This window comes from Lates calcarifer, linkage group LG3, assembly GCF_001640805.2.
Source record: "Lates calcarifer isolate ASB-BC8 linkage group LG3, TLL_Latcal_v3, whole genome shotgun sequence".
Classification (NCBI taxonomy): domain Eukaryota; kingdom Metazoa; phylum Chordata; class Actinopteri; family Centropomidae; genus Lates; species Lates calcarifer.
Window position 1 is genome coordinate 8,088,642 of NC_066835.1, and position 13,097 is coordinate 8,101,738.

The window sequence follows — 13,097 nt, forward strand, 5'->3', positions numbered from 1 at the left end:
ATCACAATCGAGGGTAAAGTAAAGGGGCGGGAACAGAAGGTAGGGCGGACCCGTATTTGAACGGACCAAAGAGTGACGTAGCCGAAAAATGTCAAAGAGGGGGAGAGGGAGAGAATAAAGAAAAGGAGGTGAGAGTCAGCGTCTGACAATGAAGTGACAGGTAAGGCCCAGCTATCAAAGTGACGTCAAGTCATGTGAATACACATTAACGTGTTTCTATATGTTAATGTATCATTATATGTTTATATTTTACCCTAACTCTCATTTTAGTTAGATGCACGTTTTACGTTCTCTCCCTGCCTTCAAACTAACTACGTGCTCATCAATTTTTAAAATGAAATTACAGCCAACAAAAACAACAGGGGTACTTTCTTCTAGCTCTCTCACCATAAAACTCACTTGTGCCCTACATAACCTATATCTAGCTTTTAGAGGCCAAATTAGGCAGCTTCAGAGATCAGAGAAAGTCATACACCATCAATGTTATTTATGTAGCAAGCTCCAAGCTCCAGAGAATGGGTCTTCAATAAATTAGGGATGCAACTAAGTAACTTATTTTCATTACTGAGTTGTCTACTGTGTATTTGATGGATTTATTGTGAAAAAAATGTGAGAAAAAAAGTGAAAAAGGCCTGTTACAATTTCCTAAAGCCAAAGTGATGTGATCAAATTGCCTTTTTGGTTTGAACTTAAACACCTGCAGTTTATTGTCAAAGAGATTCAGCTCAATTGTAGCTGGAACGAGGGAATGTTTGATATTTTTGCATCCTCTGCAACAAATTCCTCTATTTATTACTAGTTATGGAGTGAAAGAAGCACTTTGTTTCTACAGTATATAAAAGCCAGTAGGTGGGGAGATACATAATGTCTACATAATCTGTCTGGCTTCATTGCTTCATAACATGATGCACTGTCCAATGACAGATTGTTTGGTGCTTTTCTTCAGACATTCTGGTTGCAAAAGATGGCCTTAGCCACAAGCCCTGTCTGTTTTCTGAAACGATGAGTAAGTGAGAGAAGTTGTGCGATTGCACTCAGGCAGAATGAGCATGTGGGTGAATTAGGAGCATGTGTTTGTGAGTTTCTACTTAATGTCCGTCTTTCTTCGATAAAGTTATGCTATTCATGTCGTCTTCAGAGAAAGCCCTGCTCAGTCAGTCCACCTCTGTTGTCCTTGCAGTGCTCCAAACCACCTTCAGGCTTAGGATTTGTTTAGCCAACAAAACAAATTTCCTCTTTTGCATGGGCATGAGGTTGTCACTTCCTGCCCGGGCTTATTTCTATGGTAACGGAGAGAAGGGAAAACATAAAAGTGGGGTGGAAAAAAACCTCTTCGAAAGGGAGTCAGAGCTGGGTGTGTTGAGAAACTTAGAACCGACAAAAATAATAGCAGTGTTTGGACTTTAAAGGAATGTAGAACTGCTGCGTCAACACTGACTGAGAGAAACTGATTGCTGACATGTAGCGCTGTGATATTGGAAGTAGAACAGACTGTTAGATTGTTATCTGTGTTTCTGTCACAGATATTTTCATTGTCCAACTCAGGTGGATTCCCCTGTAGCCTACTTACCTAAGCAGTGCACAATTGTAGCCACAAGGGAACACGCCCTTGCATACCTAACAACAGAGACACACACACACACTCTGAAACACACCCTTTCTGCACACATATTCAGACACTGTGAGGTTGCAGTTCTGAAAATGCACTAGACGTTCACTGATGCTGACCTTCAAGCATTTTCTACTTTTCAAAATTTAAATCTTATTTTAGAAAGAGGGTTTTGAAGAAGACACAGTGAGACAGCCATAAATAAGATACTGTAATAAAAGATGGTACATACACTTTTAAATCTGTATCTGCCAGTATAGTTTTAATTTATATCCCTTATCACCCGCATTGTATGCACACTGAAACACACACATACACACACTATGCGAGCAGATTGTGTATGACAGTGTCATCTATAGGTTAGATATGGTTACTGCACACTGAGCAGCTTGTGTTCATGATGGAAACTGAGAGACCCTTGCTACACTGAGTGGTGCTGGTTGTCAGGTGGACCTCTGTTTAACAAAGAGGCAGAGAACATGAACTGCAGGGAAGGTGTTTATGGGCTGTTGTTCTGGACTGCATCATGAGGTCTGTAACACTTAGCGATGTGTACTGTGCTGTTTAACTTCAAGCGTGAGGAGGAGATAATGAAATAAGCAACGACCCCTCTACCAAAGAACCTCTTAGTCTCCCTCTTGATAGTAGACGCTGACGTGCCCTTGAGCAAGACACTGACTGTTCAGTCTGTTCTGTAGCTGAACCTAGTCTCTGATCCTCCTTCATATGTGGTTATTTGATTAAGCACAATTTAATTTAGAAATGTATCATGTAACTACAGTATATACTGAAATAACATGGGGCCCCAAGATTAGGTAATAATGCAGGTGCTGCCTTAAGGCTCCTATTCAGTTTATATTGTACTTAAATGGTGCAGATATTAAACAAATCTACAGCCATGCCAGCAGCTCTGTTAGGCTTTACTTAGGCATAGCTGTACTTTGAGCTAGATGCTAACATCAGCATGCTAACCTGTTGATGTTTAGCAGGTACAGTGTAATGTTTGTTAGCATGTTGACAGCAGCTAATTGACACCAAACAAATTACAGCGGAGGCACATCAGAAACAGACATTTCACTCTCAATTACATATGTCAGCCTCCTGGTGGCGCTAGAGGAAAAGTCAGTTCCACTTCTTCTGGTCATCATGACTGTCTGTACAAACCTCTGGGTCCTTGAAGGGCTGCAGCCCAGGAACAGTTGCATGCTTTGCCTTAACTGGACCTCTCTGTGAATAATGAGGTGAGCAAAAATAAAGTTTCTCACAATAGAAGGGATCAGCACTTCATTATAATGTCACTGTACTGATGCCTCTATATGTTATAATGTTCCATGTCTGCAGAGGGCGACGTTGCACAGAAGCAAAGCAGAGTGGGGACCCTGAGTCGACAGCTGCAGATCAGATGTCTCAGCTCTCTAAATTACTGACTGACGACTTTGTTTTAATGACTCATAAAGCCCAAACTTTTTGTACTCTTGTTTGTGACTTGTTTTGCATTGTGTTAGACTGAGCGATGCTAATCCAGAGCTCATGTGCATATGTGCATTCTTCCGCTAGCTTTCATGTTTTTGTGTGTGCTCGTGCAGCCCTTCACAGACTATCACAGTTTTCAGGATGTTTGAATCCCTGCGTACGAGTGTTATCTTCTGTGCAGCTCAGAGATCTTAAGATCTTAAAGCATTACGTTCTCTTAGTGTCATTATGTGATTGAGGCTGATTATGTGCATGCAGACAGTTTCTATCAGACTTTGTAGATCAAAGGGTTGCCCTCCCAGCACACACACACACACACACACACACACACACACACACACACTATCCTTTACACTGCCCTCCTTATTCCTCTATCTCCCCCTCTAGTCTCTCCACCCTTTCAACAGGGCAATAGCATACTCTAATTTTTTCCAGATGTCAAGTACCTCCCTTCCTCTTCTCCTTGCTCCGTTCCCTCCATTCTTAACTCTCACAGGGTCGACTGAAACCCCCGAAAGTTCTGCCAACCCTTCTCCCCTCCCTCGCCCCCTCTCTCTCTCTCTTCTGCTGCCCTGTGCCACCCCCACCCCCCAGCTCGTTCGACATATTGGTCTCAAAGACAAAACGTGACCCCTGGAGGTCAGGCAGGAGAGGCTGCAGCTCCCAGTTCCCAAAGCAGAAAGGAATGTCGTGTAAATGCATTTCCCACATGATGCATGATGGGGCTAGTGTTGTTACAATCAGCCGTTCGGCCCATTGTGCATTTTCAGAGTTTATGACATGCTCTTTGGCTCTGATTGTCATGGGATTCTTTTTTTTTTTGCACAGAGAGATGATTTGTCAAGAACTTTCTTTCAGTTGCTGCAACTGGACTCTGTCCCCTCCACTCTTTCCCTCCATCTTGCCCTCCTTTTCTCTCTCCTGAGATGGGAACCAGCTGGGGGAGTTGAGCAAAGGGGAGCTTTGGGAATGTGGAGGGTTGCAGGCATGGGGCCCAGGTGTTCCCTCCATTCTTGTTCTCTCATTTATATACATTTAGGTACACCTAAAAAAAAGTGCCTGTGTTTTCTGTATAACCCACAGCACAATAATTCAGAGCGTCTTCAATCTCTGCTCGCAGCAGCATGTCAGTGCAGTTGCTGACACATGTTGCACAGAGGGAACAGAGTCTCTTTCACCATCTCCCTCTAAGTGCATAAACACACTCACTCATCCTCTTGCAAACATACAGGCACTCACACACCGTTAATGTGTGCGAGCATGGACTAGATCTAGCTAAAGCACTTAATGATCCCAGCAGCTGTTGCTCATGTAAACTCTCCCCTCTCTCACACACACACACACATACAATCCCACCTCCTCATTCCCACTTTCCTTTCTCTTGCTTTGCCTTTATCCCTGCATACTGATCATAAACATGATAAATTACATATATGGACAAATGGAACCACGCACCCTTTCCCATCCTGCCACACACAGGGACAATCTGTTATTTGTTTGAACTATTTCCTGTTGATTACAGCGCCATTGGAGGGCTAATCTGAACAAAGCTGCTGTTCATCTTCACTCATCGCGGCCCATCCTTTACACTGATTACTATGATAAGCCCCAGATATGCACTAGTTTCATGCAGTGTTACATTACCAGGACGTGTCCCATATGGACTGTCTCTGTGATGCATGTCGGGCCCGCAGGGAATAAGTGAGCCGCAGAGATCCCTGCATTCTGAGATACAATGGGATGCACATGTTTCCACAAGCACAACTTCCTGCATGTTTGTGACTTTGTATGAGGCTCATTAGCCCCGGCACTGTGAGTCTGTTGTGTTGGTCTATACTGGTGCATTTTTGTATGTCTTTATATGTGGTATGATAAATGATCACTTCAAGGGTTTCACCCTCTGTGTCTTATTGTGCTATTGCAGTCCTGTGTGTGATTGTGTGCATGTGTGTGTGTGTGTGTGCTAAACCTGTATTTGTGTGCATTATCTGTCATGGCATGATGGTGATTTTTACCAGCCATTTAGCCTTGTTCTATGCTTTTAAATGTATTTTATGAAGCTATCACAAGTAGCCAGTTAGCTTAGCTTGAATATTGCACATGGGGAAACAGGTAGTAAGGCTCTGTGCAGAAGGAACAAAATCAACCTACCAGCAACTTTAACGCGCTCTAATTAACATTTTATTTAATTTGAACAAAAAATTAAAGCATTACAAACGACTTGTTGTGGTTTTACAATGGGGTTATGTACCAGTCTATTTCTTGGCTTGGTTGGCAAGGTTAAGTTGCCAGGTAAAAGCAAAAGTTGCTGAACCTTACAAATATATCCCAAAAATGTCAAGCTATCACTTTAAGAAGCAGTAACTTAATACAAGATAGCTAAAATCAATCAATCATTTAAGTCTCTGGTATAGTTGGACATATCTAAACTGCTTTGTGCTGTTTTCAACTCCAATAAAACATCAGCATGATGTTTTTAATCTTTTAATCAGTAGGTTTAAATCATCAAATAAATTAATTCATTCATTCAGTCATCTATACTCAAGCTCCACTTAGTCACTTGTTCTCCTTTATCCATATCATATGGTCATTATCAGCAGATAAAGGCTGTCATTCATCATGTGGTGTGTCTGAAATGACTCCCTATTACCTACAGTGCCCTGTATTTACCCTCCACCAATACTTTGAGTGTGTAACTGCTTCTGTTATATAGTGACCTCAAAAATTCCACACTGGAAGAACAGTTGTGTCCACAGCACGTACACTAGCTTCTGCTAACAATCCCACAATCCAAGTGCTGCACATTTCATAAATGTGACAATTACTGTTGTAAAAAGCACCAAGAGTAAAAGCACATTATCTCCATTCAAACTAAAATGGTGTAAAAATAGAAAAAGCCATAAAGTAGTACTTTACTTATTTTCTACATCCTCTAAGGATACAATTTATGGAGTACAAACCATGTATAGTAATTTTTATTGCTGTTTGTGCAACAAAACTGACTGCACACCCTCACCACAAACACTCCTTTGTCCTCATTCACAGAGAAGCTGTTTCAACACCTGAAGACTCTGCAGGAGAAATGTAACCCTCCAAGACGACCTACATACGCTGCAGCATCAGCTCATTTACATGCACACACAAACTCACCTGCACTGACCTGGATATTCTTTATTTCATGCAGACATAGTTTTGTGCACGCACACACACAAACATCTTTGTCTGTCTTGAGAAACATGCACACACAGGTGCAGACAGACATACAAGCCCTTCTCTCTCTCTCTCTGTCTCTCCTTCCCCGCGATGGAATTAGGTTTCCCACATACACACACCCTCTCTCTCTGCAGAGAGACTGAAATGTCATATGGCTGCCTGATTGGACAGTGAGAGGCCCGCTGAGAGGAGAGAGAGGTGATGAAAGGATGTTCTGGGGAAACCAGTCTGCAGCCTTTATTGTGAGCAGGCACAGTGGCAGACAGCTCTCTGCCGGGGTCCTCAATGCTGCCTATTGTGCCAGCGTCTTTGTGAATCTGGGTCAAGTCCAGAACACTTTTTTCCCCCTCAACAACAATCTCTGTCTACATCAGTTTAACCTTGCGCTCGCCTGCTCCGTCTCCTCTGATCCCTGAGCTCTCGCTTTCCTCGCACTGTTTTATCTTTTCATACCCTGTTTCCATTTTTCACTCTATCTGTCCATCTCATTTACACACTGGATCCCCTTGGGAATGACTCCTTCACCCTTATCCCCGTCCAAATGTTGCCACATTACAGTTGATTTCAAGTCAATTCTGATGCTACGGTGAAAGCCAGTCTACGCTGATGAAATCTTTTGTGTATTCCTTTCAACTCTGACACAGACCAGGCGACTGCCATAAAACAACTGGACTGGTCCCACTGTGTCTGGGGCCAGCTCTTTGAGTGTTTTCTCAATGTGTGTGTTCCTCAGAGAGAGAGAGAAAGAGAGAGAGAGGGAAACAGGGACTAGAAAGACAGGGATATAGAGACGGGGGGTGCAGAGATTCAGCAATACTATAGAGAAATGGCCAGACAGGAAATGACCTCCCAGAGAGAGGGGGCTTCCCCAAGGGTTGTATTTCTCCCTGTCTTTCTCACTCTCACACACATGCAGACCTATAATGGCTGACTATGATGTCTACCAGCAGATATGCATGAGAATGAGGCCAATCAGGGAGTGCAGGGTTTTGTTTTTTCTTCTTCTCTGTGCTGGAAATGCAATGAGCTACAGCAGTCGTGCATTAGTTCGGCCCTGGAAACCATTGCATCACTTGTATCTCAAGGGTGGTTGAAAAAGCGTGTGTGTGTACTAGAGGGAATTATGACTGCATATTCTTCCCATGGTTGACAAATCTCTATTCATAGACATTAACTTCAACTAGTGAGAAAGTGAACAGAGAAGTTGAAATAGTTATGGCTGAATGTATGAACTTAAGGGGGGAAAAATTATGGGGAAACATGGCGGATGGTGCATATGTAGGCTGTGGAGGTACATGGGAAGGACAGGGTTAGGATCCACACTGACTGAGGTTACGTGTAGGCCATGTCAACGGGTAAGCACTCTTCCTCATGTGCCATAAATGTGCAGATGTCTTGGCAGTAACGCCGCGTGCTTTTTTTCAGTCTGGACTGGAACAGGAACTTTCATGTACACACTGCAGAGCATCATTCTTCAGTCTGTGCAACCTCTGCACATGATCCTCACATGCGCCGCTCGCCCCTTGCGTTTATTTCCCCTCTTTTAAATTGGAGATCTTTAACTCAGATCTGGCACCTCTCCTCCTCAGTCTTAACACACGCTTCGCGACCCGAATTCCTCATCTCCAAATGTGAACCATCTGTGCGCCTTATGGCCCCGGCAACACAGGGCGCGTTAATGAGAGAATGGTAAATTACACTGAAGCTGCATAATGATGGCGTTCCTACTGTTGATGTGTATGGAGTGTCTGTACTGGGCAGACAGACTGTCGTCTGGGTAGCAACATACACAGCACAGTTCTTTTATGAATCATTTAGACAAAATGACAATATGTAATTTAAATGTTTGTGTTCAGCTTGGTTGATGAGTGACTGCTTCGCTCTGTGTGCACCCTCCTGCGAGGGAATCCAAGACTTTGGGGTTCTCTTGGGATTCCGTGGGAAGGAAATCTTCCTGTCTGCTTTGTCCATACCAGGGATCCGATCCAGATCTCAGACCCCCGATGACTGCGGGGGCGCGCACAGAAAACTCGGTCAAAGGGTTTCTCAATCTCTCTCTCTCCCTCCCTCCCTCTCTCCTCTCTCTCTCTCTCTCTCTCTCTCACACACACACACACACACACACACACACTATAGACTAGTGTGTGTGTGTGTGTGTGTGTGCAGGTAATCAAACACACACACACACACACACACACACTAGTCTATAGTGTGTGTGTGTGTGTGTTTGATTACCTGCGTGCACGCGCAAAACTCTGGATCTCGTGCGTCAAGACGTTTGCACATCTGGTTTTGGCAGGGTCGCAGAGTTGCGGAGGAGGGACTACTTCACTGTGAATGTGTGTGTGTGTGTGTGTGTGTGTGTGTGTGTGTGTGTGTGTGTGAGCACGCTCTGCGCCTGAACTCTACTTTTTTTTTTGCGGAACTCTGTAATTCGCAGCAGATGACCACTTGGGGGGATGGAGGCTTTACTGGGGAGGTGAGCGTTTCCTCAGACAGCATCCGAGTGCACTGCACAAAATTCGCTCCGTGCATGATGCTGCTCACTGATGGAGCCGTGCGCTTGATCAACACAGCACTTTTCTTTCCACTTTCCGGAGCAACAAGTGGATTATGGTCTCCTCCAGCGTGAGAGAGGAGAGGGGCGACTGCACCTGAACGACACGAAGCGAATGCCTCATCAGTCTCTGGCTGTGCCAGCCGCGCTGTGGGAATGGATACCGCCAACTTCCTGGCATGGCTATGCTTATTCCTGCTGTCGCTCAACGGGTTCATCTCGTCCTCCCCGGCGACAAGCTTTTGTCCCGACCGCTGCGACTGTCAGCACCCGCAGCACATAATGTGCACCAACCGCGGGTTGCGCACCGTGCCCAAACCCGCCACGCGGGTACCGGAGGAGGTGCTGATCTTCAGCCTCGGGGGGAACTTCATCAGTAACATCTCGGCCTTCGACTTCACGCGGTACAGTGACCTTGTAAGGTTAAATTTACAGTACAATCAAATACAAAACATTCACCCCAAGGCATTTGAAAAACTCTCCAAGCTAGAAGAGCTGTACTTGGGACATAATCTTTTATCAAATGTACCTGCAGGGACTTTACAGCCTTTAAAGAAGTTAACTATTCTTTATGGAAATAATAATGACATTAAGAAAATTACACCGGAGCTCTTTGCCAACCTGGATAATCTCGTTAAATTGCGCCTTGATGGAAACTCAATAGAAGTTCTGCAGGACTCTGTTTTTAAAAGTTTGACCAGTCTACATTATCTCCATCTGGAATCCAACAAACTGCAGCACATTCACAGAAACGCTTTCTCTAAACTCGCCAACCTGCGCTTTCTAAACCTGGCCCACAACAAGCAGTCAGCCGTGCGCAGCGTCCTCACTTTTTCCCAACTCAAAGCTTTGACAACTCTGCTGCTGTCTGAGAATGAAATTCAGTACATTGGAAACCACGTCTTCCAAAACCTGAAAAAGCTGTCAAAGCTGTCCCTGAGCAACAACAGAATCTCTCGCCTAGACAGCGGGGCTCTGAAAGGGCTGTCGAGCCTCAGGGAGCTCCTGATTGACGGAAACATACTGGAGGAAATCCCCGCCGGTCTCCTCGACCCTCTGGAACGCATCGAGGAGCTCGACTTCAGTCGCAACCGGATTTCAAGTGTGGACTCGTTGGCTTTTAAGCAACTTAAACATCTGAAGGTGCTGAAGCTGAAGAACAACTTTCTCACCAGCCTGTCTGGCGACATTTTCGCCCTTAACAACGGGCTTTACGACCTGGATCTCCATGGCAACAACTGGACGTGCGACTGTCGCCTGGAGGAGCTGAAGAGGTGGATGACTGCTGCGCATTCTCAGGGCAAGTTGTTGACTGTTTTTGTGCAATGTCACCACCCTGCAACTCTGAGGGGGAAATATCTAGACTATGTGAACAGCTCCCAGCTGCAGCCCCTCGGGAACTGGACCCACTTGTGTGAGAGCCAAGCTGGGCCCGAGGAGAGCCGGGGAGGGGGTGTACTGGTAAAAGTGGAGGGAAAGGAGATAACAGATGCAATAAAGCAGGAGGAGAGAGGAGGAGAAGGCCAGGTGGAGGAGACAGACGGTGTAGATTTAAGACAGGGAAACAGGGATGGAGTGATGGTGAGGAAAGAGGCAGAAAAATGGAAAAGACAGGGACAGGAAGAGGTGGGAATCCAGGGAGACCAGGGGGGTCCAGACATGGCAGAACCGTCTTCGTCATCGGAAAGAAAGAAACCAAAGAAGGAATCACTCAGTCCAAGGTCACGACCTGCCGCAGAGGCTGCTGGGAAACGTGCCAAGGGGAGACGAAGGTCAAATATGATCTCCAGAACTGATCCGCCAGCCATTTCCACACCAAGTCACAGAAACCTCACTGATTTAAACACAGTGCTCACCACAACTTCTCCTGTGCTGTCAGGAGAAAAGTTTGATCTTCTGAGGTCAGAACAGGAGGAGGCTCTACCTGTAATCACAGATCCTTGTGTGTTCAACCGCCATTTCATCACTAACGTTTCTGTGGATCATGTGACATCTAGTACTGTCACGGTCTACTGGACCACAAGGGATCACCACCGCTACACACCACGGGCTGGGCCGGGCCTGGACGAAGTCCACTACCGGATTCTATTTGACCGGTTTGGTGGTCCAGATCGTTTCCCCCGTTACGTTTATGCCCGTGGCACAGCTCGCTCCGTAACCCTTCGAGAACTCAGCTCAGATTTGACCTACATGGTCTGCGTGGAGGGAGTGGTCGGGGGATCTGTCTGCCAAGTCGCCCCTCGTGACCACTGCGCGGGCCTGGTCACTCTCCCTGAGACAGTCATCCGTGGAGGCACGCTGACCTCTGACCTCCAGCTGGTGACAGTGGCAACACTGGCAGGGAATGCCATCCTGCTGCTTGTCATTGGTGGAGTCTGGCTGGGGCGGAGCTTGAAGAGGAGGCTGCAAAAGAGGAAGTCGGCCGTGCACGTGCGCCACATGTACTCCACCAGGCGGCCTTTTCGTCCCACCATGACGACCGCCTCCGTGTCCACTGACTTCACCAGCTACCAAAGCAGTCGTCCAGCACGACTTGCACCGCTAGAGGAGGGAGATCTCATTGAGTTCCCTTGTGACCGCTTCCTGGACAACAGCAGCGTTCGCAGGGACAGTGACATGCAGAGATTCTCCGACTAGAACAATAAAAACTCTGAAAATGTTGACACTGTACAGCACGACGATATGTGAATTGATTTGTACTGCAAACTTTAGTCTTGCCTTTAGAATACAGAAAATGCAAAGTCCTCTCAGTTGACACAGTGCAGTATCACATGAAAAACATAAGCGTGTTTGTGGCTATGAACAAACCAGGTCAACAATCCCACCATTTTTGAGTCTGGTTTGTCATTTGACCACAACAGAACAGCTGAGCTCATCAGGGCCTTTTCAGACACCAGAGGAAGTCCAGTCCCTCTGACTTCCTCTTCCTGCTTTGTGCCTTTCCGTCTTTTATTAACTCGCACCTGTGAGCGTTTCTAAATGTGTGATTTGTTGTGAGCGCAAGTGTGTACGCATGACTGATGGACCACTGATTTCAACTATGGTGCTAATATTGAGTTCATAGACATCATATTGTCTCGTGTTTGTACAGTATGTAATGATGATGGCTGCTGGTTGGCAGGAAAAAAAAATCCCACTTGTTTTGTATCACATCTTTCATGTTTTATACTTTTATATGGAACTTTGTATCATTTTGCATTACATGAAGAAGTAAAATCCCCAACAATGTGATTGACTTTTATGGATCATTTACTGCTAAATATATTATATTTCTAGAAAAAGATGAATATATAGAGTAATCTATATCTATTCATATAAAAAATAAGGCATTAATACACAAGGATTATTTGCATTAATCTCTTGAACAACAGGTTGTGTTCTGCTTCCTTTATGTTTGCACTTATGATATTGTCATTATATGCCTCAGCCAAGCAGGCAAGATGATCTTATGTTCAGGATGCTAATACTGGTTATATTAGCTTTAACATAATATATTCCTTGTATTTCAAATCTAAAGTAATCAATGAGACTTTTTCTTCTACAAGTTATACTTAGTGCTTTGGAAGGAGACCTAAGCAGTGTGTTAGGGTGGGAAAGAGGATAGCAATAGTATGTTAAGGAAACTAAGTGTGTGTGTGTGTGTGTGTGTGTGTGTGTGTGTGTGTGTGTGTGTGTGTGTGCATCCATGCTTTTGTATGCGTGTCAAGATGAGATCTGGCAATAGTTAAGCAGTCCCTTTGTTTGAGTAGACAGGGTGGAGTGCCTCCCACACTTGGTCCAAATCACACAAGCATGCATTTATACACACACGTGTGTGTGTGCACATATGCAGCAGTGTATTTTCATATCATCAAAGAGTAAAGATCTCATAAAGTAGTGTAACATCAAGGCATTCTACAGCACAGTTGTATTTATTTACAGCATGTGCAGAAATTCCATTCTTAAGTTTGGGACTCTTTCCTTTACTCGTGATAGTACAGTCAGGTAAATGACATGTTAAAATAAACAGTGAGAAGCCCATTTAAGCTGCCTCTTTGTGTGAAATAATATTGTCTTAACATCAAACAGGATATGATCTATGCTGACCACTCTGGTTAATATGGTCAACCACCACTTACAAAACCAGTCACTAGATGGCAGACTAGACCGTACTGTATATACAGAATCACACTGACAGTCTCATCACTTACAGCAACTGGCTTACTGTTGTCCAAACAATTTCAGAGAGATTTTATATCATAGATA

General features: G+C 44.8%; 1 protein-coding gene across 1 annotated transcript; it reads left to right on the plus strand.

The window, feature by feature from the left end:
• The first annotated feature begins 8,728 nt into the window (after nucleotides 1–8,728).
• On the plus strand, nucleotides 8,729–12,872 carry tril (TLR4 interactor with leucine-rich repeats). Its single transcript, XM_018666749.2, has one exon. The coding sequence runs from the start codon at nucleotides 9,009–9,011 to the stop codon at nucleotides 11,487–11,489; it is 2,481 nt and encodes an 826-aa protein (XP_018522265.1). The 5' UTR covers nucleotides 8,729–9,008; the 3' UTR covers nucleotides 11,490–12,872.
• Nucleotides 12,873–13,097: the final 225 nt, after the last annotated feature.

Bases quoted from the DNA above. Each gene is read 5' to 3' on its own strand.
- tril (XM_018666749.2), top strand. From the start codon at position 9,009: ATGGATACCGCCAACTTCCTGGCATGGCTATGCTTATTCCTGCTGTCG.